The following is a 25,992-nucleotide window of genomic DNA, read 5'->3' on the forward strand; positions in this document are numbered from 1 at the left end:
TCATTTCCTATAGGCAAAAAATAAATGAACTAAGCCAGATATTCATGAGAAGAGAGAGGAGGGGTAAAAGGAGATGAATTAAAAAGAGAAAGGTCCTGATGTTAGAATGGACTAAAAGTGAACTATGCACAGCTGTGTACACTTAGAACAAGAAAACTAAGAACTATTTTTTTTAAAAAATCATAGTAAAGTCTTAACTTCTGAATGTTTATTAGCAGTGGTCCAAGTTCAAATAGGCAAAAAATACAGCACTTTCATGTTTAAGCCATCATCAATTTTAGTGCCATGTGGTTTGGAGGCTGAATAAAAATGTCTTTTTAAAAACCTTTTTCATTCATGTTTATGAAAAAATAGGCCTTTACTCTCAGTGCAGCCTAACCAGCTATTGCCTTGGTGCCCAGCTCCTCACAACGTTGGCTCAAGCACCTTTACAGGTGAGCTGAAGTTGACACGAAGTCTGCCACCTGGGCTTGATCCCCTACCCGAAGCTCTTGAGAGAGGCGCCAGCAACACCCCGCCATTCCTGCAGTCCTCATCACTTCTTCTCTAATTCCCAAGGATGGAAGGCTGATCCACGTATGCTTCCCACCAACGCATTTCTCTGCTGATGAAAGTCTGGAAGGAGAGGGTGTGGAATCTTGACACACCACTTCTCAAAGATTACTAACCTTTGGTCTAAGATAACCTTCTTAGTCTTCAACCTGCTTAAAAACCAAGAGGTTGTTTTTAAGCCAGATCTCTAGAACTTCCGATGTATTTTCTGAAGGGAACAGTGGTCTCACCTACAAGTTAGCTTTCAAGAACAAAACTCTCTCTATTCAATCTATAATGTGGCTAACATCTTCAAGAGGAGGAAAATGCACAAAACATTGCTATTGCAGTTGCAATGACGTGAACCAAAAAAATTATAAATAGTTTTAACTTTTATCGTACATGCCAATGCTTAAGGAAAAACAGCTTATTTAGAGAAAAGGAGGTGGGTGGAGACTTCTGTGGAAATTCTGAAAGGAATTACTGGGTATTCTCAACCACTAGTTCTTTATAATGTCTACCTTTCTCCCAAACTAAAAGCTTTCCTTTTCCTTATTAAAGGCTTGCTCTTAACTGTATCACCATGATTAGTATCTTTTGCTAAAGATCAAAATGAAGAGAGTAGGATGGAGAAAAGACAGAGAGAAGTTTTTGTAAAGCAAAAGCTGGAAGAAGAGGAAAAAAAGAACAAAGTTAAAAGGGGGGCTAAACTCTCAGAAAGTGGGGGAAGGCCACAAAAGGGTACAGGAGGAAAGTGTGGGCGACAGCTTGTGCACGCGCGCTGTGGGAGAAGGAAAAGAGGGTGGAGAGATGAGCCCAGACAGATGCCGTCTGGAAAAACTGGTGGTGTGAGTAACTAGGGACCTGTATACATGGAATTATACTAACTCAAGTGTCACTGTCTTGGAGACAGCCATAATATAAGAAGATCACAAGAAATTTCAAGGTCACCTATTCCTACCATTGGGGGAAGCTTTGTTAAACCAATTACTTCAAACAATGTACTTATCATTAGGAGACTATTTCAAAACATCTAAAGTTCAGCTCTTCTAATTTTTTTTAATTTTTAATTTTTTAATTTTTTAATACCTTTATTATGGCATGATTCCTGTTCTAATTTTTTAACTGAATTCAACACTTTTTCCTTGGTCCAGGTCCATTATTTCTGCTTTTTCTTTAGTGATCATAATCGACTATATATGAATATTCTATCATTTCTCTTCTTAAATATCTTGTGTCTTAGATGTACTTAAAATACAAATAATGACTGACCTCCATCAGAAGGATATATACTTTATGCTGATTTGGATGGATTTGCTGGTCCATCCACACACACTCACCTAATCCCCTTTAAGAGGAGTAGTACAAATTTCCAGTAATGCTATCCAGGTTTGGGGTATGGCAGGTAGCCAAGGAATACAGTAAAATAACTAGTTCAAAAGTGCCCAGAATCTGTGACAGTGGATGATCACATAAACAAGATTCTCTAACCAACAAAGCAAGCATGTATGAGAAATTTTTTAATAACATTGGAAATATGCACATGAACACACAAGTGAAAGTTTAGAAAGATACACTCTATCAATAGTGATTATTAAGTGGTAGGTTTACTGATGATTCTTATTTTATCTTTTTCTTCCTGTTATTTTTCTGAAAAATGTATTACTTTGGTGATTTAAATATTTTTTAAAAGATACAAAAGAGTGAACATACAGATAATAGAATAGAAAATGGATAAATGATTAACTACACAATGGAACGCTATGCAGCTGTCCAATAATAAACCAATAATGTAGATCTATAGATGTCCATGATAAAGTGTTAAATAAGAGATAAAAGGGCCAACTGTGTAGAATGATTCCTGTTTTTTTTAAAAACTCTGTATATTTGCAGATACACAAATCTATATAAGCATGGGGAAAAGTCTAGAAGGATTGGAAAAAAAAACAGCAGTGGTTACCTTCGTAGGTAAGATTAGAGGGGAGAAAGCTTTTTACTTCCCATATTTCTCAATTGCGTGAATTTAAGGGCACACATTTCTAATAAAAATAATATTTAGAAAATATAAGAGACAGAACTAAAACAAAAATGAGAAAAAAAGGATGATGTATAGAGTTTTCTTGGGAAACTAAGAAACTGAGAATGTGATTCCTATATTTCTTTCAGCTGGTCATATATATCGTATATGTGCATTTGATTATATATAGTCTATGTATATATTTGCCTGCATATGTGGATGCTGAGTGGAAAACCAGATTATTTTAAGTGGCTTTGATCTATTTTTATTTTAAAAACAGAGAGGTAAATATAGTAATAAAGTTCCTTCTTATTTCTGAACTCAAGTCCTGAGTGAAGCCCCATTGTACTTGAGGACTTTTCATCCAGCTAGTCCACCAGTGAGTCTGGTTTTGTATGTGAGTATATTATACATGAGGTCCATTTTACCTATAGGAAAAAAAAATATTTGGTATAGACTGGCATAGCAAATACATGAGGACTCTGAATGGAAGAGTTAGCCTGAACCACATTCATTACTAGATGCTTTGTAAATATAATGTAATTTATTTAAAATCACAAACAGTATAAAGCATATCATCACTATCTCAACATTATCAGCATTCTCAAAAAAGAGCAAGCCTTTATAAAGATACAAAATCCAAGCCTTTACTCAACCAAAAGCCTGTCAAATCATCCCTACTCTCAAGTTAAAAGCCACTATACCAGCTTTCTACATTTTAATCATCTGCAAACAAACTCATTATGTGGCCTGAAGAAACAGCTGCCTATAATGACACTTCTGCACGCAGGGGTACAAAGGAACTCTGCCCGCCAATATCACGTGCCAAGAGATGCTTCGAATCCTTCCCAGACGTTCTTTGATCCCATATAGGTCTTCCTTATATTTACAGCCCTGGTGCAGGAGACAGAGCAGCACTCTGCATGAATCCTCCACCAGGACATCTCACTGACATCTTATTTCACCCACACATCTCTCATTTTCCATCTTACATATCACCAGTCTCTTACCCTACAACAATGCCCCTCAAGTAATCATCCTTCTTTCACTCACCCCCAACCCCGACCCAAGGAAAACAAATTTTGGTGTGGAACAATAGAAGAAATAGTGGCTACAAGGAGATGAACTAAGGCAGGTTTTCAGGACCTGCAGGAAACAGGAAAGGCTCTGAGAAGCTGGACAAGGGCAAGAACACCATACACGACCCTAGTTCCCTTGAAAACCCCCTGGCTCAGCTTCAGACAGGCAACAACACTTTTCTGATTGGTGCTCTGAATCTGCCTCCAACATCTGATTTCCATGTTGTCTTCTTCTGCAAACAATTAACTCAGTTAGTACTGAGTTAAAATCACTTTGACACGGACTACAAGCTGTGGAATCGGCACCACTTTTCTCCATGAAATAGGGGGAAAAAGTGAAATGCGAACAAAAATTCCACCGTAAGGAATGCAATGGGTAAAGGAAAACAGAGACAGAGTCCCCTAAAATCATGTGGGAGCTGCTTCTGTAGGGAATAACAAGTTACATAATTTGAGTTTCATGAATCAGCAGTTTAGACAGTAATTTACATGAATTTTTTAAAAAGAGAGAGAGAAAAAAAAAAAAAACATGAGGATTGGAAAAGGTAGAGTGGCTTCTGAAACAAGGTAGGTTTCAAAACCATTTTATTCCACCCCCGCACAGAACGTTGACAGGCAGATGACTCAGTCTGGCTTCATTAAGTGTTATCTTACCACCTAATATCACTCCATGGGAAAGGCTACCGCATCTCTCATTTTCCCCAAAAGCCCTTCCCAATTTTTCCCACCAGGTAATGGCCATATTTTCTTCTCTGATTGAAGGTTATCCATCAGGAGGTCACATCCTTTAGCATACAGAGAGTTGTGCTTGAAGGATAAAAAGTTGAAGGTTTTTTTCTAAAAATACTATATTAATTTCAACATTTCAAAAACACAGTAGTGATGTCAAAAAATTATAATATCTATGATCGCTGTGTTTGAACTTGATCATAAATCTATGTAGCTTAATTGAGTTCACTCACATTGAACACTTACAGTGATTTGTAATCCTTAAATATGACCTTAAATGAGAAGGGAGAGACCAGAAAGCTGTCAACACAAATACTAGAACCATATGTCCAAACTAAACTCCCTCCAAACCAGATGAAAAATGTAGGATGATTGAGAAAGGGAAAAAAATAACCAATCTATTTGCTTTTTCAAAAACCAGAGAAGATAAATCCTAAGAAATGAGTCCAAAGGGCATTCCATCTCATCCCTTTTGTAGAAAATACGTTGTATCAGGTACTGTTTGAAATAACAGAGACTTTGGATTAGGCCTGGCAGTCTCTCAGGCACAAATCACCTAGGCTATTTGAGATGTATAATGTTTTGAAACAAAGAAACCTGAAGTCATTGGGAGTCATTCATTCCACAAATGTTTATCACAGGCTGACACGTGCCAGGCAACTGTCTACACACCTACTTTCCATTCAAGCTCTGCCTCTTACTAGCTGTGCAATCCTGGCTAAAGCATTTTATTTCTATACCTCAGTTTCCTCATCTGTAAAAATAGAAATTAAAAAATGGCTACCAACCTCACAAGGCCTCTCTGAAGAGCAAATAAGTATATCTGGAAGTACTTTGTAAACCATGAAGGTGTTAGTTGTCATTTGGCTGGATTGAATTCATGAATGTTTGTTGTGCTATAAATTATATCAGAGGAAAGTGAGCTTCCCTGCTTCCAGGAGACACTTCATAATCTTATTAAATAAGGCTTAGTGTGTCATTTAATCATCTCCCTGGAAATTTAAATATATGAAAGAGAGAGAGAAAGCTAGTATGATGTACAGATTCTGACATTAGATTCATGATCACCATAATGACAAGAACCATACCTATTTTATTCACCACTTTGAGTCTCAATCTAGCCATCAGGCCAAGGCACTCATTTGAAGAGGATGCTTAACTGTGGGAAATATTCTGTGTATCTGCAAATCACAAAACGGCTACCTACAAGGTTGACCCACCAACTCAATGTTACCTACAGCAAATGGCAATAAAGTTACAAAGCATCGTTTGTTATGTTGATGTGTTCAAACAAAAATGTTCTATTTTACAGTACATTTCACATTCAATCTGACCCTCAAACCTAAGCTATAGTCATATCAATTGTCAAACATATTAGGAAGGAAACAAAATGAGGCTCAATGCAGTGGCAGCTGAAAAAAGAGGGAAGTTCTGGTCTCTCCCGGGTTAGCTAAGGATGGGCAGGCACCATGGCAGATGAGAAGGATCGTATTATGAAAGATGATAGGGATCTGGCCAGAGATCTGCAAGGAAGAGATCTCATTACTGGGTCTCCAGACTCCCTTCCCCCAGGAAGTGCAGGGGTGGTGGCTTGCTTACAGGCCTGGAAACCAAGCGGGCCAGAAGGCACACCCAGTCCTAAAATATGCCTGAAACTTCCTCTAATGTTTCTAGCTCTTGCAATGACATTCTGGGAACTGAAGTATGCATGGCCTCTTCATAGCAAGAACCGCTATAATTTAACATTTTGAGTTAATAATTTCAGTTAACATTTATAAAGCACTTAGAAAGAGCCTAACACATAGTAAGAGCTATCTAAGTTTGTTAAATAAATAAAGCACTTCCCAGATTGGGTGGGTGAATTATCAACCTTGAGTGACAAAGTAGGGAATCAAAATATACAACAACCCGATATTTCTTTACCTTGATAGATTTAGAAACTTTCATGCTCCGTATTTATTCCTGCATCTCAAGTGTACCCGGTGTGTAGTCTTCTGCAGGACTGAAATTCTACTCATGGTTCATAAATTGCTGTGCAAAACTAAATAATGAAAGAGTCTGAGTCTCAAGAGATGAATTCTCTTTTCTATCTTTCCAGTAACCATCACTAAGAATGACAAAATCTAAAAATCTCAAAGCATTTCTGGATGGTACCTACCAATGCTAAAACTGTGGGAATCAATACAGCCAAATGCACTTTAAAAGGTACAAAAAGGGTTTAAATCACAGAGAACTTAAAAGGGTAGCAACGCAAATAAAGTCTCAGACTACAGGTCCGTCGACAGCAGGTTAATGTTTTCCGTGCCCTCCGCTCCGAGGCCGCCTCCATCCCCGATCCTCGCAGGTGACCTCAGGTAGCGGGGGTCTCCCACCCTCCGGGTTCCCGGCTCCTCTACGCTCCAAAGCTGCGCACGGGTTAACAACATCCCGCCCCCGAGACACCACTCGGGCATTTAGGAATCGGAAAGCAGAATCTGAATTCACCTCGAGGAAACAAAGACCGCAAACTCTCAGAGTTGAGGACCGAGCGGGGGTATTGCTTTTCCTTTCCGACTAACTCGGAGGTTTCCGGGCTGAGGGAGCGGGGCGCTGCCGGGGGACTCGGGAAAGTCACGTTTGCTCCGAGGAGAGGCAGCAGACGAGGCCCAGGCACGCCTCGCCCCCTCCCGTCTCAGCCGCCCGAGGGGTCCGACTGCGGCCCGGACGCGCGCGGGCCCTGCCGCTGGCCCACCCGCCTTGGGTCCCGGCGGCCCCGCACCTACCCGGCTCCGCGGTGCTGCCTCCCCCCGCGGCCGGCGCGGAGCCGAGCGCACTCGCGCTTCCTCCTTCCCGGCAGGGCCGCCGGGCGCTGGCGTTTCCTCCCTGACGCGTCACGGCGGCCGGCTCCTCCCGCGGGGCGCGCGGGGCGGCCGGGGAGAGCCGAACGGCCCGCCGCGCGCCGCGCAGCCGCCCGCTCTCAGCCGAGGGGCGGCCGGCGCCGGGCAGGAGCCGCAGGCTGGGCGTCCCCCGCTCAGGCCCGCCGCGGAAACCGGCTCTCCTTCCGCCCCCCGCAGGACCCCCGCCAAAGCCCCGGCACAGCGAGAGGTCCGGCCCGCGCCTCGCCGTGGGCGCGAAGTTCGGGGGCCCCAGGCGGATCCCGTCGAGAGGCTCAGACTCCAGGCGTGTTTCCCGCTGCTCAGCGGACAGTGCCCGCGGCCCTGGGGCCCAGGAGCCGCGAGGGCCAGCGCGCCGGTGCGCGCGGGGATCAGGAGCAGGACCGCCGGAGGGACAGGCGCCACCCCAGAACGGCCTGCTGGGCATGCGGTGTGGTGTAAACTGGAAACTCAGAGACGTGAATAAGTACCAGAGAATTCAGGGGAACAACTGTGCTTCGTTTAGCATTATTTGAACAGTTTTCTACTTTTTCATCGGCAGTTTTGGCTTTTGTTTTATGACAGGAGCAAGCTTTCACAAATTGTTAGATCCAGTGTACAGATCTCTCTCTCTGCATTCCTATTAATCTCCAAGACAGCTGAGGGCACACTTTACAGCTTCTTATTACTCTTTCTTATTCTTTTAATATATAAATTGCATTTTAGAGCCGTATTCAGCTTTCTTTTTTCCCAGATAGGGTAAAGAGGTGAATGGAGAGCTAAGAATTACATGATTCAATGGGTGTGGAGTAAAGTGGTCAAGATTTTGAAGTAGAGTGTGTTTTGGTTTTGGTTTTGCCCCACAATAAGTTAGATTTTATCAAATGTCACTTGAAGATAGACTCAAACATCGGTTTAAAAGAATCCCATGTGCATATCATGTTTCAGATTTTGAGACAATGACATACTTCAAATTATATGATTCCAGAGAACTTGCCACAAATCTATGAACAAACAAATTTTTCAAAGGTAATTAAAAGAACTGATTTCTGTGTGGCTTCCCTAAATTCAGGGGACATTTCCTTATATTTGAAATATTCAAAAATTTAATCCCCCAGGTAAAGGTAAAAGTATTCATTTTTGATGTCAATTACCATTGTATGGCCTCCTCCTTAAAGAAAATGGATTGTGAATCAAATATTTTTATTCTTCAAAACATAATAATCCTACAGAACTTTCTAAACAGTGATTTACACTGGCATAGGGAAATGGATATAAAATACAGTAGATTATAAAATCTAGTAGATACAAATCAGCACGTTGCCAGGAGTCCTTTGTTTTCACTGTGATCCATACAAAGTAATCCACACAAAGCAATCACACAGTAAGGGAGAAAAGCTCAAGTTCCTCCCTAGTAACAAAGTCAACAAGTGATCAGTGTATCTCTTAATTAAAGCCATATTCACAGAGCTGAAAAATTTCTCAGAGAAAAGGAAGTTTTGTGACAATGAACTCCAAGTGGAATTACATCATTCTTGCTTCAGAGACAAATACCTGGCTATCACCACTTTTCAACGTGTTTTTTTTTTCTATTTTTTTGAAAAACAAATATCTGGGAATCATCACATTTCCAAGATAAATTTGTCCTCCTGCTGTGAACACACACACACACACACACACACACACACACACACACACACACACACACTACCTCTCAAATATTTCAAGACAAGAAGGTTGATGAGCCACATTCAACTGATAACACATTAGTTATTTTGCCTTTATAATGAAAGCTCCAATTTAATAGCTTGATTTTTCAGAATACTAGAGGTCATAAATATATCCACAAACTATTAGAGGGCTTTTTCTCTTTAATTTTAAGGGTACACTTTAAGGGTAATCACTTTGATTAATCATACTCACCTCTAGATAGAAATAGATCGTATCTCCATTTCCCTTTATGGTTCCAATTTCTTTTAAGTTTACACTGTAAAAGTTGTTGAGTGCCCAGCAATGTCTAGCTAATGTTTTGCCTTTATAAAAGGTTTCATGTAAATTCATGTGAACACATTTTTAAATAAAGAAAGCTTTTTGTTAGACTTCCAATATTTTGTTTGGAAATATGCAGATAGGGCAAATATTTCATTCATCTGTTTTATCTGTAATGTAGAAATTATGAGCATAAGCTTTGGAGTCAGTCAGACCTACATTTAAGCTCTGGCTCTGCCACTTTCTACTTGGGGCAAATTATTTCACCTGAGAAATGCTTTCATCAGGAATGTGAGGATACTACTTTTTTCTCCTCAGTAAAATAGTAATAGTGCTTATCTCATTGCTATGAAGCCCAAATGAAGGCAGGAGAATGCCTGGAACAGTCTTATCAACTGACTGCTCTGTCATCATCATTATTATTAGCTCACACAGATACAAAAGTGCCAATATTTCATATTTCATTTGTACAACTATAAAGAATGGTCAATTTTTAGAGTTCTGGGGTTTTTGTAGAAGTCCTAAAAGTAACAGAAAAAAATCAGAAAAGAAAACAAAAAACTCCCTAACCAGCTAATACAGTATTTGTTTTTAAATATTCCAATGAGATGAGTGCTTGGTTTTCAGCCTCTTTTCAAAATGCAAATTCTTTTCTCTACAATGGTTCCTGATATGGAACCAGAATGACTTTTCATATCATAATAAAGTCTTCTGTTATTTGTAATTCTTCTATTGTTAACTTTGGAAGAGTTGAGGAGCAGAACAATACAGGAAATTTCTCTTCCCTTAGGGAAAAAAAATTGATAAAATGACAGTCACAGGACCTGAATGACTCTATTCATAAGTCAGCTGGTAATGGAAGTGAGGGCCAGTATTCATTAGAATATCTGTTTTACAGCAGATAAATCGCCAAGACAGGAGAGCTAAGAATAATGCTACCAACTACATGATTACAAAAGGAAAGATGTTTTTGATTCATATTATTTGCATAGCTTTTATAGCACCTTTCCCCTCATCCTACTACAGGCTCATCTACCTTAGTGGGGCGGTCAGACATCATGAGTGTTGCTGTAGTTTCCAGCTACGTTTATCCGTTGATATACCGATCACAACATCCCACAACTTCAAAAATAGAGAAAACCGTTTTTACTGGGAAAGTAGTTTAAGGCATAGTTCTAACTATGAAGTGGCTCAGAAAATAATCAACAAGAAAAGCCTGCTGTAAAAATAGGTAAGAATATGGGAATTAAAGTGACCAATTTATTGAATTTTTCTGAGCAAAACAATTGACTAAAACACAAAGCAACGCAAGGTATATTTAGAAAAACTCGGATACTCACGAGAACTGAAACTGAGACCGGTTTATACTGCCTTAGCGCACAGCAGAATTACCCTGTTCCCTTGATTTGGAAGACGGTTCAGAGCCTGCTCATTTTGTGTGTTGGGGGAGTGGCCCAAATTAACCATGTTCAAACTTAAAACTGAAATGCCTGAAATTCAGGTGTGTTTTTTAATAAAGAGAAAACTCTATAACATAGCAAGACTATGTTGGGGTCAAATGTAAGGCTTTTCAGATCACAGAGCTTTCTTACTTTCTATATCAGACTCATGAGAAAAACCAAGAGGAAGGGTTCAGAGATCAAACCCCTTAAACTGCTAGCATCAGCTTTTTGATTAAAAAGTTGCCAGAAATTGCTTTAAATCTTGCTAAGACCATTATTTATCTGAAGTAAAACTATTATCTTTCCCTATTAAAGGAAATCTCATTGTCTTTCAACCCAGTTATTATGAGTATCAAGAACAAAATATAAATTGCCCCTTTTCTTCTTTCTCATTCTTTTTTTTTTTTTTCCTGTCTCTTGTTTGGATAGTCTGTTACCTACATAAACTCTGTCTGTTAATAGTTGACAATAACTTATTTACATAAGTCGTGTCAGCAGTTCCCGTGTCCCTCAGAGAATCATATTAGGCCTTTGAGCTCAAATCTACCAGGTGGACTTTGAAGATAATATTTTAGTTGCTTATCAGTACAGAATAATAGCTTTTCTTAAACAACATTCATTTGGTGACTCAGTTATTTACTGTCAATTACGTGCAATTAATGATTGAACCCATTTCAGATGGCAAAGGCTTAACAGCCTTCGGCTTAAAGAGGTGCGTCGCTGTTTTTTCCTCATCTGGTTCTCTAAGGGAATCTGTGTCTGGCTCAGACAGATGTCGAAGACTTAAATAGACCTTAAGGGACTATAACTCTTCATATACCAAAAGACCCTTCAGTTCTCTAAGTTTTCTGCAATAAACAACTTTGGTTCTTTTAACTTTTCTATACCTCTGATTCTTTTCTTTCTTTCTTTTCTTCTTTTTTTTTAAAATGTTTTATGACTCTCACACAGATTCTTTCCAAATTCTCCACATTCTTTTTTAGATGAGATGCCCATTATGAGACACGGAATCTTCTATGAGACGACTGGGTAAGTCCTTAGTATAGTGAGAGCATTCTTTCAGCTTTTCCATTCACACATTCTTAAAATGCAACTGATAATTATCCTTATATTTAAAATTATATTTCATCATTAGACTTTAAAATCTGAACTCCAAAGTCTTGTTTAGACTTATATTTAATATATTTAAATGTAAGACTTATATTAAGTCTTATATTTCTCAAATTATATGTAAGAAGTTGTTTTGATTGTCCTAGTGAACTCCTTTGCATCTGTTTTACCAAAACTGTATTTTTCCTGGGTGATTTTTAATTTCATCAAGTTTGTTAAGATAAAAGACATCCAAAGTGGATGGTGCACATCCTAGAGGTACTCAAGGCAGGCTACTACAGTTGAGAAAGAAAATATCCCAATGTCTACAGATCTTCTAGACTTGAGATGGTGTTACATCCCCAATAAACCTATGGTAAGTTGAAAATAAGCTGAAAATGAATTTAACACACACTACCTACCACACATCATAGCTTAACTGAACCTACCTTAAACATGCTCAGAACACTTACATTAGCCCACAGTTGGGCAAAATCCTCTAACACAAAGCCTACTTTATAACAGAGTGTTGGATAGCTCATGTAATTCATTGAATACTGTACTGAAAGTGAAAAACAGATGGTTATCTGGGTACAGAATGGCTGGAGGTGTCTCCGTTGTTTGCCCTCCAGGTTGCCGTGCTGACTGGGAGCTGTGGCTGGCAGATGCCGTCCAGCATCACAAGAGTATCGCACAGCATGTCCCTAGCATAAGAAAAGATCAAAATTCAAAACATGGAGTTCGGTTTCTACTGAATTCGTATTGCTTTCACACCGTTGTAAAGTTGCAAAATCATAAGCTGAATCTTCGTAAGTCAGGGACAGTGTGTATTTGTTTTCCCTAAAAAGAAAGAAATTAAGCTTTATTATTTAACATACACAGTGACACTGGCATGCTCACACAGTCCTTTGTCAGTGCTCTGTAAGGTATCCTGGGAAGGGTACTTTAATAGATATAGCCAACAATGGTGCATTTCTTCCATTTAAATCTAAATATCTTTTTGAAGTATCTTCTTCAGTTGTGATAGATATCAAAATGTAGTATTAGAATAATCTAATCTTAGAACCAGATCTGCAGATCGCTATGTCACAAAGTGTTAAACCAAGATTTTTAAAAATAACGTACCAAGTAACAGACCATCAAGTGAAAGCAAAAAGGCTCTTATACTCTTAATAAAATACGATTAAATTATTTTAAATATACTGATTATTTCATATTTTTAAATTTGGGTTTGATATTTTACAAAGAGGTCACAGGTACATAATTTATATTCTGGGTGTGCATGCAGAAACATTCTTAAGGGCAGGGTGCATATTCAAAAGCACCATGTTAGTTAACGTCCACCAACCCTATTCCTTGGTTTGGTGTCATCTAAGAATTTAATGCCTTTTGTTCTCTTCCTTCTTTATTCAGCAACTATTTGTTGAGTGCCTCATGTGTGTCAGGTACTGTGCTAGGCTCAGGGAGGTAGCAACTGAAACTATAATCCCACCCACATCAGTAGTTTAAATCATTTATGAAACATATACAAGGAACAATTACTACAGCTAAACTCCTCAGTATCACCTGCTTCTCAACTTCTTCCCCTACTTCCAAATCTGGTCTTTACATAGTTAATGACCCGCTGCAGGTTGGGATTTGAATTGAAAATGGTCATCTGAATACCCACCTAGTTTTTATGTAGTTTAAGTAAACCGTTTATCACTTACTTTCTCTTCTAGATATCTGCAAGGTGCTTTTAATGCAATCTTCTGTAAACATAAATATTACTAATTCAACAAGCACTTCCTCTGCAAAGCACTGTGTTAAGACAGAGGGAAGTTCCAAGGTACAAGAACATAAAGTGCTTTCAAGGGGATTTTATATCCTTGTTATAAGATGAGAAAAACCCCTTAAGTTTTTCCTTCTGCAGTGTGGATTGCCTTAATATTGAATGTGTTCCTCAGTATACTGTATTTTTAACTATCTTACCACTTTTGTCTTGTGTTGTTTCTTCAAGCCTAGGACCATCTGTTTGAAAGTTTTACAGGCATGTTATTTGGCTTCAACTATGTCTTCTAAATTTCATCTCGTTACTTGTAATTTTAACCCATCATTTGGATAAATTATTTTTAATTGCTACTTACTAGCACTGGAGAACAAGCATATGAAAAACAGGTAGAGGAAAATACTTCTGGAAACGAACATCACAGAAATTAAAATTCCATACATGCCTAAAATGGGATCCTATACCAGTTCCCTAAATAGCAACAAAATGTGGTGATTTGAGGTATTTAGGGCAAGAAACTGGATCACATGACTTCCTGGGTCTTGTTTACTTTTAAACCCTGCAAATAAGCAAAGCCCAAAGCTCATAGCCTTTGGAAGAATTTAGACCCAATTTGGTTTTTTAAGAAGCAAGCAGTATTAACAGTTCACAAACTTTGGGCATGGTACAAAAAGTCAAAATTAGTTACAAAAGTCTGTGATAATTTAGAAAATGTAAGCCACACATAAAGGCAATAAAGAGACAATATCTTTGAGTTTTAACTGGTATATATTCCTTAGGTTATCCCTCTGGCAACCCCCCCCCCCCCGCAATGTTCACTATATAACCATTTTCTTAGAAAATAGAAAGAAAAATACAACTTGGACAAATCTCAGTACAGTGTAGTGATTAAGGACATGGCTTTAAAGGAAAAAAGCCCTGGGTTTGAATCTTACTCTGCTGCTTACCAACTCTGGACCCAGGTACACTGCCTAACTCCCTAGCCTCAGTTTTTTTTTTCCATTCAGAAAAGTAGTGCCTACTTCATAAAGTTATTGCGAGGATTAAGTGAGATAATCACACAGTAGAAACCCAATACTTGGTAAAATTTTAAGTTTTACATATATATATATATATATATATACATATATATACACACATACACACACATACAGTTGACCCTTGAACAACATGGGGGTTAGAGGCACTGACCCCCCCCCCCCCCCCGCTACTCCAGCTGAAAATCTGTGGGTAACTTTTAGTCAGCCCTTCATATGAACAATTCTGCATCCGTGGATTCATCCAACTGCAGATCGAGTATCAGGTATGTATTTACTGAAAAAGATCTGCACGTAAGTGGACCCATGTTGTTCAAGGATCAACTGTAAATATGTATATAAATTACATCTATATTACATATATAAGATACATACCCATTTGTATAGGCAGAATGACTGTCCCCCCTCAAAGCTATCCACATCCTAGCCCCACAACCTGTGAATATGTTACATTACATGGCAAAGAATTAAGGCTACTGATTAGCTGACCTTAAGATAGGAAGAATGTCCTGGATTTTCTAGGTAGGTCCAGTGTAATCACAAGGGTCCTTAACAGTGGAAGAGGGAGGCAACAGAAGAGTCAGAGATAAGAGACGTGACTATGGAAAAATGGTCAGAGATGCAACAACGCTGGCTTTAAAGGTGGAGAAAGCCAAGAGCCAAGGAACATGGGTGGCCTCTAGAAGCTGGAAAAGACAAGGAAATGTATCCATTTCCAAAGTCGCCAAAAAAAGAGTACGGCCCTAGTGACATGTTGATTTTAACCCAGTAACACCAATGTCAGACTTCTAACCTACAGAGCTATAAGATAATTCATTTCTGTTGTTTTGTCTCTACATTTGCGGTAATTTGTTACAGCAGCAGATAGAAAACAAATTTGATACTTAGATATATCAGAAGCCCTACAAAATAGGCAGGTAAGTGTGGACATACGGAGAACTAGCTTTTTCTCCCCCCAGTTTTGGAAACCATGCTAACTCAGAAACTTTTTCATATTTGTTCTCTTTATACAACTAATTGCAAGAGTCTGATTTACCATACCACCTGATTATCCTCCAAGCAATAGGAGAGCTATTGGCCAATAGCTTAACCCAGATGGTTCTTGATGATGGCTGCTGACAATTGTAGGAAAAAAACGTTTATTTGAGTAATCTCTAGTTTCTTGTGATTTTCTCTTTGGGTCTAGACACCTAGTGTATCGTACAAATTAGTTACAAGTTGATGGTGACACAGGAGTGGTCCTGTCACCTCCCTGAGAGGTGAAGACAGAGGTTGTCAGTGGAGGCAATCATTGACTGCTGCTTCTCAGTTCTTTCAGAAGCACATTATATACACATCATCTTTAATCCTCCTAACAATGCCATTATTCCCATTTTATAGAAAAAGAAACAAGAGTTCAAAGAGCTCACCCAGCGGGAAAGTGGCAGAGCTAAGTCCATTTGCTTTGAAGCCCATGATACTTCTAGAGCACCAAAGAGCCTTCAGTGTCACTAACTGAATACAGCACAAGTGAGGGGATGTTGCTTTTGAGATGAGGTTATAAAAAGACTGTGGCTTCTGTCTTATGCACCTTCTTATGTTCTCTCACTCGCTCACTCATTCTAAGGGAAGACAGCTGCCATGTTGTGAGCTGCCTTCTAGAGAGACCTGCATGAGAAGGGTGTCTTCGGCCAACAGTCAGCAAGGACCTGAGGCCCACCAACAGCCCCGTGAGTGAACTTGGAAGCAGAATCTCCCCCACTGAAGCCTGAAGATGACTTCAGCCCTGGCCAGCACCTTGACTATAGTCTTGTCAGAGACCCTGCACCAGGGCGCCCAGCTAAGCTGTGCCCAGATTCCTAATCCATAGAAACTGTCAGAAAATAAGTGATTGTTGTTTTAAGCCTCTGTGATTTGGAATAATCTGTTAAGTAGTAACAGATAAGTAATACAAGCAGCCAGGGCCTGGCAATCCTGGCATACTGAGCATGACATGCAGGGCCGTGAGAGACCCATCCATAACCATCTGCCAACAACAGGTAAAGCGACAACCCCAGGTCAGCAATGCCATCTCCCCAGAAAAGGGCTGGCATGCCGCGTGCCTAGTATGTAGGAAAGAGCCAGATACTGAGATTGGAAACTAGAATTTAGAAGGAAGCCCATAGCTGGAATTATCCTTACCAATCTTAGAGCTATTTGTGAAAATTTTTGCTTGCTTGAGGACATAATGCAGGGTAGAAAAAAGTGGCTTCTGCTTTGTGCATGTAGTGAGAAACAAGGTAGAGAGGAATCCTTTTAGAGTCAAATGCTGAAATTCCTGCACTGCCTTCAGTGAACCAGATTATCCAGTTGTATATTACTCCCTCTGCTTGTTTGCCTTTTGTTCTTCTGGAGCCCTTTGTAAACTTTTGTTTAAATATTTTCCCTGGTCTTATCTGTACTCTAGGGAATTATGAGAGTCAAATGCTTGAGCCACAGAATTAAAGAGGAAATAGTGCCCCCTGGAGGCCAGAGTGGCAATGCTCAGAGACCCAAAGATGCAGGAGAAGCTGGGAGGAGGCAAGGAGGATGGCAAGGATCTTAAGAAATGCTAGGAAAATATGTGATATGATTTTAAAATCTCCTTGATTTAAAGCCTTTGAGAAATTGGCATGAAAATTTTGTAACTATGTGTGGTGATGGATGTTAGACTTACTGTGATCATTTCATAATGTATACAAATGTGGAATTGTCATACACCTGAAACTAGTATCATGTTATATGCCAATTATATCTCAATTAAAAAACTCATTCTAAATAACAAAAAAAAATTTTTTCAAAGAGAAATTGGTATGGAAGGTTTTTGTCCTAACACAATAAAGAGCTTTTTGTTTGTTGTTGTTTTGCAAAGAGAGAGTCAATTTTTTTTTTTATTAAAAATTATTCCTGGGTCAAACACAACTGAAACTGTGAACTCCATGAGTGCAGAGACAATATCTTTTCATCTGCATCCTGGTCATCAAATATAGTGCCTGATGTACAACAAGTTCTCAATAAACGTGTGCTGAATGAATGATGAACCAACATGTGACTCAGCTCCTTGTCCATTATTCCTCGAATATTATCTGCCAACGTTAACCTCATTGTTAGTGCATTTTGGTTTGGTTTAAGTTGCTTTTGCTACTTTACAACTACAAATCTTCCCTATTTTAAGACTACATGAGGAGGAAACATCAACATTTTCTGGGCATTTGGGTGCCAATTCAATTAAACAAACCATTTATTGAGTTCTTACTATCTCAAAAAAAATTCTATAAAGATAAATAAGATATGATCCCTGCTCTTGAGATATTTATATTTCAGTGGAGGGTATATACTTGTATACAGTAAATATAATACAAGGCAGGATATGATAAATCCAAAGAGCCATAGTAACATAAGGAAAAGAGTGACAAATGATCAGTGGACCCTGGGAAAGATCATCCACTGACCACCCTTCATCCTGGACAGCAGGTCAAGGCTCCAGCCCTTTTCTATGGCTAGTGTCTGTCTGGTCTGGTCCTCTATAGACATATCTATTATAGGGACCAAGAGTGCAGCTGAAACCACAGTAGCTGGCTGGTTGAGGATTCAAGGATCCTGGTTCCCAACCCTCTGTCTCTTTCATCTTAAAATAACTAACATGTATCTCTGTCAAACATCTCCTAGTTTACAGCCTGATCCAGAAGACGTACCCAGAATTACTCAAGCTACACTTTAAATTCAGTTTTACATATTATCCCTAAGTCTCTATAAATTAAGTATGGTATGTTCATTTTACCTGAGAAAACTATACCTCAGAAAAGTTGACTGGTTTCTCAAGCATGTAAGTGGTAGAGCCAGGAATATGTGAGCACAGGTTCAAAGAAGACACTGCCTTTTGTTTTGCAAGGGTGAAATAACATTAAACATCCAGTTTTCTATAAACATGGTGTATGCTCAGTTTGGAATTACACCTTTCCTTTGAATCTTCAAACTATTAAATGATTCAAAACGATTAGCATGAGATGGATATTAAAAAATTCCTTTAACTTTAAATTTGCAATAATATTTTTGCAATATAACCTGTTTTGCAATATAACTTTGCAATAAAGTCAAAAGAACCAGTGATCTAACTCTAGTTTCTGCAGGTAGTAAGTTCTCACCTTCATTGACAACAGAGGCTAATTATAGCAAAGAAATCAAAGTCATCCTTCTCACAAAGGCCAACACTGAGGTGAAGAAAACATGCGTTGTCTGGTCACTGCATCTTCTGTGCATCCTTACAGTGAAAACAAATTTGGCTTTTACTGATGCTACCTCCAGTTCAACTATTTATAATTTTCTAATTTCTGAAGGAGAGAAGACTGAGAGTAGCAAACTGAAGCATTATCTTAATTTTTAAAAAATGTTTCAGAAACGGTGCTATTTTCAGATTCTGTTAATAACAGCAGACAAATCACAGTGAATAAACAGGTCAAGAAACTGAGAAGGCTGAATGATGAAATTAAAACAGTAAGCACACACACTCTTATTTAACAGCCTGCATATGCGTGCCAAGCGTGGTGAGTGTTTATGGCTCACTGGACTAGACTATATGCCAGACACATCAAAGAACATTCCAGAGAGATGGGCTGACTTACTAGAAATTGAAAGGCTCAAACCCCACATTTTGTCCTTTTTATTTGAAAAAAAAAGGTATCTTTTTATTATGAAATATTTAGACATTTTACAGGACAACAAATCCAGTTTCTACAAGTCAATGACGCAAATTAAAAAAAAAAAAAGAAACAAAGAAAAAAAGGAGGGAAAAAAAGCAGTGAGCTGGATTAAAAGAGACTTAAAAGATCTAAGAACCAAATAGATCTTGTGTGGATCTTATTTAGATTCTGATTTGAACAAACCAACTATAAAAAGACATTTCTGAGACATCAAAGAAATTTGGCTACAGAATTGGTATAGATGTCAGCAATGAATTTTTACGCTTTATGAATATGGCTTTGTGGTATGTGAGAAAACATTTATATTTTAGAGTTGGAGCCTTAATATATGAAGGATCCAAATTGCATACTTGGGATTTGCTTTTAAATATTTCAGCCATGGAAGAAAAAAAAAAAGTAACTGGTGAAATAAATGTCAGCAGACTTAATATTCATTGAGTAACTGGGTAATTCCCAAGGTAATGGGAATTTTTTGTGCTCTTCTCTTTTTATGGAAGTTTAAAATTTTTAAGATAAAAAATTTTTACAAAATACCTACAGATTTTAATTTGGGAGTGGGGTTATGGTTATAATTCTAGACCTTGCAGACCTGTGAAGGATCTATGCTGATTACTGCAAACTGTATAAACAATTCTTTCCAGGTCAAGTTAGTCTGTTTTATTTGCCATAGTGGTTTTTAAACTCTCTGCCGAGAGGGAAACATACTATGAGGTTACAAAAACCTTTGTTTGCCAAAGTTGCCCTGAATGGTACCCCTGCTTCCATGGTTTTCTCTAGTCATTCTCCACCTACTAGCTAGACTTTTGCTTAAAACCGTAAACACAGGCATCTCACTCTCTACTTAAAACCCAATCCAATGGATTCCAACTCCTGGAATAAGATCAAAAGCTCAACATGGCTCATACAGGCCTATGAGAGCCGGTCCCTATACGTCTCTCCTGCTTCTTCTTGGCCACTTATCTGCACTATGTTCCTGCCTCACTGGCTTCTGTTAGCCCTTCAGAGGCCAAGGTCTGTCCTGGCCCATGACCTTCCCAGATCTGGTCACTCCTCTTGGAACATCCTCCCCCACCGTTTTCTCCCTTATAGAAGCAGTTCTTTTCTCTTTTAATAATTTTCATTGTTCATTTCAGTTTATCATTTTCACATTTGTTTTTCCCACTTTTCTATATGTGTATCCTATTCACAGCCAACAACATTCAATTTTTGTTGAATTAGCTAAGAAATATTTTTACCAAGCTTCCAGTCCCATAAGTATCATAATGAAGACTGAAATTTAATTTTGGAATCCTGGAAAAAGGGAATTTGGTGACTATTATCTTAAACTTCAGAGGAATTAGGGTTGAGGGGCCATGGGGAGTTTGAGAGGAAAAATATCAGACTATAGCAAGTGATGGTTACAGAGAAAAACCTTACACAGGGGAGATACTGATGCCACTGGGGTTGCTGGTGTTTGAATTCATGAACTTCCCTCTCCCTCTGATACCCTCTCTGCGCAGCCAGCGCCCTAACTTCCATTGTCGGTCTCTCCTGTGCAGTGAAGTGCATCCCTCACTGACGGGGCAGATCAGGGCATGGGATCCAGACAACTGACCAGAATCTCTCACTTCCATGCCAGGGAGCATAGGTTGGCAGAATACAGGCAAAAATGTACCGCTCCACAATCACAGGGAGATTTTAACACTTCTCCAAAAATTGAGAGCTCATACATATACAATGTGAACAAGGCTGTTTAAAAATATGAGCTAGAGGGGCAAGATAGGGTAGGGGATTAAGAGGTACAAACTAATATGTATAAAATAAATAAGCTGCAAGGACATAGTGTACATCACAGAGAATATAGCCAATATTTTATAATAACTTTAAATGGAGTATAATCTATAAAAATATTGAATCTATGTTGTACACCTGAAACTAATGTAATATTGTAAACCAGCTATATTTCAATAACCAAGAAATACAAGCTAGTGGACTTTATATATAACTGTACAACCATATGATTTTTTTTTTTTAAGGTTTTATGTGTGTGTGTGAGAGGGAGGTAATTAGGTTTACTTATTTTTAGAGGAGGTACTGGGGACTGAACCCAGGACCTTGTGCATGCTAAGCATGCACTCTATCACTTGAGCTATACTCTCCCCACATGATTATTTTTAAAATTTAACACTACATGATGCTTATGATGTGCCAGGCACTGTTGTAAATGGTTTACAGCTATGGGCTCATTTAAAGAATTAAAAGAGTACACATTTTTTCTCAGGTAATGTGGAACATCTGTACAAGTGATCATTTTCTAGATTACAAGTCTCAACAAATAAACATTCAGTATCTATAAATCTAACCATATAGTAAAAGGACAAAAACGTCAGACAGCAGGTTCCCTGACAAAGGAAGGAAAGGAGGGGTGGGTGAGGAGGGGAAGCTTTAACTCTACCTAAATGTTTTATTTGAGAGAAAGGAGGGAAGGAAGGAAGGAGAGAGAGAGAGGGAAATTTACCTTAAATGGCTCAGAGAAAAAATGTGCATGTATAATATAGAGAGACAAGGATGAGCAAATGGGGTAAAATATTAACACTCGGGAAACTGGGAAGGGTGTACAGGAATTCTTTGCAATATTCTTCCAGTTTTTCTAAAAGTCTGAAATTAAGTCAAAATTTCAAAAAAGTCATTGCAATTATGGCAATCTCAATTTATTGGTAAATGAGTGTCACATCACCTTCTTTGCATAATTTCAAAATTAAAAGATAAAAAAACATTAAATCAAGCACAGCAAATTGTTTATGGGAGGAACCCCTTTTGTCAGAAGAGATGAGACTTTATTCACCCACAGAAGGCCACCTCTGAGCAAACTGAGACACGGTGCTCTCAGGGGCTCTGTAAGTGAAGGGGTGGGGACCTTGGGCCCCACTCTCCCTTGGAGCTGGTAGCTCCGTGCAGGGAATGAGCTACCTGACGCTTCAGCCCTGACTCCACATCCTACTTGCTACAGTTGGTCGTTTTTCTCTATGACAGGGTAAATAAACAAATAAACACTGAAACACACCTAAAATTTGTCTACTCATTATTCAGTTTATGTGCATGTATGCCACAGTCATTCAGCTGGTATTTATGGGATGCTACTGTAAACAAAGCATTGTACTTTATATAGTAGGAAAGTATAAAAACAAATACAAGATACGGCAAATGCTCACCCCAAAACCACAATCTGATGGGAAGGAAAAGCATGAGGGCTTGTGCGTGCCAGAGGTCCAGGGTCCACTTTCATTTTTGCTGGCTCGTTTCATTTTCATACCAGTTCTGTGAAGATTTCATTATTCCTATTTTATAGATGAGGAAGCCCAGAGAAGTTATTAACCAGCTCCAAATTGCACAACTAAGTGACAAATCCAAGAGTTTACCTTGGGTCTGTGTGACTCCAAAGTCCACGCTCTTTCCACATCATCATGTTTATAAAAGTCACAAAAACATAAATACTGTAAAATTTCACTTACTCATCACTCCTGGGGATGAGTCATGCTGGCCAGATGAGTGAGTGAATGGCCATCCTCTAGGACAAAGAGCATTGTTCAAAACCTTCCAAGGGTAGAGCAGAGAATGCTCCAGAAGCCCCAGGGAAGGAAGCTTTTTCTCCCTGTGTTTCTTTGCCCTCTTGGGCTTCTGGCATTTGAAGCTCAGCATACCTGATGTCTAACGGACCAGGTTCTTTCTGAAAGGTCCAGCAGGAGGTGGCCCCAGATTCCTTTTGCCTTTTTGATCCCTCAAAGCACAAATGAGATAGATTGATAATTTAGAAATAATTTTAGGACACACTAAGGGAGAACAAAAAGAGGAATACCAACCAGTATAAAAACAGTTGGATTTCTGAAGGACAGTTTTCTGATACCAGATTGAGCACTACATGCCCCCAACCCCAGTCCTGAAAGTTAAAACACTGCGCCTTGGTCCAAAAGGGTGGTGACCCTGCTGGCCTGCTTCTCATCTCATTCTCAGCATTTTGCTATCTCCTGACCAGCTGGCTTTCAGTATTTATCTTGCTCTTTGTCCTAGAATTGGGTCTAATTATTCATTCTACACAAGAAATATGTAACCTCCCTGAATTTTAGATTCCTCATCTGTATAAAATGGGAATAAAAATATCTAACTCATAGAGGTCAAATGGGGGAGATCATGCAGGTACAGGGCACATACTAAGTGCTATTAAGTTATCTTTCTTTTCTTCCTTCTCTGCATGTACGCATCATCACCACCACCTTCATCATTCTTACAGTAATTATAGCTAATGGTTGAGCATTTACTACGTCCCTGGCACTGTTCTAAATACTTTACGTGCATTGACCACTTTAATCCACACCATAATCTTAGGAGGTAGGTACATGACCACCTTCATTTTATGAAGACATCAAGGCACCAGGAGGTCCCAAGTTCAAAAGCTGGGACTCAGTCTAGCCAGTCGGCCTCCAAAGCCCGCACTTCTGATCACCATGCTACACCTCATACACAGTGTACCCTGCTGTGCTGAAAGTTAGTCATTTAGACCTACACATGGACCTCTCCACTCAGGCTGCCTTTCTGGTCTGTCTCCATCCCCAACCAGGGCCCATAAGCTGACACTGGGGCAAGAAGAGGCAGAATTGAGGGAACCTTAGAAAAGAGCCTACAAGTATCTCCAATCACATACAGAGGTGTAATTTATGATTAAAGGGGCAGCTACTACATAATGCTCAGCCCGGTTTTAATTCTTAGAGCAGGCATTTAATACTTCCAAAATCAATAAAGAACATGTACAAAGGTCGATTCCTTTGGGGGAAAAATTACCAAGCGTAAGTACCTTCCAAACTTAGGAAGAAGGGATTGCATTTGGGGGGGGGGTTTGTTTGTTGTTTAAGATCAGTTAGACTGCATTAAAACAATAACTTATCAGTAAATATTTTCCCTTATCATTAGGACAGTGATTAAGAATGAGGGTTAAGAGCAGACACAGGTTGAATTCTAGCAACACTGCTTTACTAGCTGTTAGAACTTTACTCAACTTCTGTGTTTTCTGATCTATAAACGGGAATGATACCTATCACCTAGGGATATTGTTAGGCTCAAGTAAGACAGTATAATTCAGGCGCACGGTACAGTGCCAGATGCATCAAAGCACTCAATAAAATACTTCTCTTTTTGCAACATCACTGTAATGGCTGAAGAATATCCTATCTCATGGCTGTGCCAGGCTTCATTTAACCAATCTCACACTGTTAAACATCTGGATCATTTTCAACACTATCAATAATGTAAACAATAGCAAAAATTTCCTATACATTTCTGGTTATATCTTTAGGGTTAAATCCTGTAGGGGATTTGGTGGGTCAAAGAATATCAACCTTGTAAACTTGTGACATACACTATCAAATTATTGATCAACATATAGTTTTACCAAGTTAATCGTCTCCATACTGAAGGTATCTAGTCAACTCTTGCCAATAATAGACATTATTTGAAAGAAATATGCCAGTATTGTGGGCCTCTCTCTTATTTATTAGATGTTTCAATTTCTTCTTTTGTTATATTATAAAGCTCTTAGGCTCTATAAATTAATTAAAGCATAAGATTGGCAGAAAAATAGAAAAATAATTGGAATGGGTAAAAATTTTAATGTAGCATATTATAGACATGGCATTTCAAGTCATTTATGAGGGGACGAATTTTTCCAGTGGTTTTCAAAGTGCTCCCTGGAGCCTCCTCTATAGGGAGGCTGGGAATGGGGGTAAGGAGTGTTGCCAGGTTAGCATAATTCTCATCCTTCCCCATTTCAACCACATTTACCTGTTTTACATATTGAGCTTATTGGTAAGTTGATCTGAAGGGTTCTGGACCTGAAAACAAAACCCAAAACACATTTAATGCAAGGTTTGGGGACAACTGGCATTTTTCAATATAAAAGAAATAGATAAATAAGTTGAATCTCTTCCTCACATCATATACACAAATACTTATCAGCTGATTAAAACATTAAATGCAAAAAAACCTCCATCTACTACCACAAAACATGGGCAAGCAGTAACTCTTTTCAAGTACACTGATAAAAGTAGATCATACCAAGAGGCAGTATCTGTCTCTGTTGGTTTTTCCTAAAGTGTGTGCCTATGACATAGGTTCAAAATGGTTCTGTAGCCAAGGAAGTGTAGAAATGCTGCATATCAATTATTAGGGCAAAGGAGCTCTAAGGGCACTAACACCCTCCTTATTGCTAGCAGCATCCCCAGAGCATTCCAAAATACGCACTCTAAATAAAACAAAACAAAAAGCAAATAAATAAAACAATGTGCAAAGTAAACAAATGTAATTGAAGGATAGATCCTTGTATCCTGTGCTGCAGGCAGACTCTGGACAGTAAGCCCTTCCTCTCTCTCGTTATTCTGAGGCCATCACTGCTGCTCTTTGGAAAGAGTCACATTATCATCAGCCTAGAAAGAAAGGCTCTGAGAAGTCCTACAGTGGAAAAAGAAAACGAACTTAGTTTATTCAACATCTCCTAAGCTTATTTCTCTGTAGAACCCTTGCCTCAACATGACAATTTATGGAACACACCTTAGCAAATGCCAGGCTATATGAAAATTAATATTCAAACGGGAAAATGCTGGGTGAGGAATCCTTGTCAAAGATATTCTGTCCATTCATCACTCTCCCATGCTGTGATTTGCTGACATCTAGTGCCAATGCTTTAATTTAGTACACACACATAATTTCCTACACTACATTGCTGCCCACCAAAAT

The 25,992-nt window shown here is 38.9% G+C and overlaps 2 protein-coding genes and 1 long non-coding RNA gene across 6 annotated transcripts in view; 1 reads left to right on the forward strand and 2 right to left on the reverse strand.

Annotated features, from left to right (window-relative positions):
* Positions 1-7,944, reverse strand: part of LOC116660503 (translation initiation factor IF-2-like) — a 46,792-nt gene extending 38,848 nt beyond the window's left edge. Inside the window, exons 1-2 of one of the 2 annotated variants that reach the window (XM_032470115.1) lie at positions 7,119-7,944; positions 6,278-6,397 (exon numbers count right to left, since the gene is read on the reverse strand). In XM_032470115.1, the coding sequence (XP_032326006.1) occupies positions 6,378-6,397; positions 7,119-7,656 (558 nt within the window). In that variant the 5' untranslated portion in view covers positions 7,657-7,944 and the 3' untranslated portion in view covers positions 6,278-6,377. Of the gene's footprint in view, positions 1-6,277; positions 6,398-7,118 lie in introns of those variants that run through there. The other variant, XM_032470114.1, reaches the window with a different exon arrangement.
* LOC102511863 (serine/threonine-protein kinase Sgk3) overlaps positions 1-25,992 on the reverse strand; it is a 117,691-nt gene that overhangs the window by 83,646 nt on the left and 8,053 nt on the right. For 2 of the 3 annotated variants that reach the window (XM_014566892.2, XM_032470112.1), the window contains exon 1: positions 10,538-11,182. The exons of the other annotated variant lie outside the window; for it this stretch is intronic. The gene's annotated coding sequence lies outside the window, so the exon portion shown is untranslated. Of the gene's footprint in view, positions 1-10,537; positions 11,183-25,992 lie in introns of those variants that run through there. 3 annotated transcript variants of the gene reach the window in all.
* Positions 11,210-17,401, forward strand: LOC106730852. The gene is made up of 3 exons (XR_001367295.2): positions 11,210-11,351; positions 11,623-11,668; positions 16,140-17,401. It is a non-coding gene; the product is annotated as an uncharacterized LOC106730852 (long non-coding RNA).

Source organism: Camelus ferus, chromosome 29 (genome assembly GCF_009834535.1).
Source record: "Camelus ferus isolate YT-003-E chromosome 29, BCGSAC_Cfer_1.0, whole genome shotgun sequence".
Classification (NCBI taxonomy): Eukaryota; Metazoa; Chordata; class Mammalia; order Artiodactyla; family Camelidae; genus Camelus; species Camelus ferus.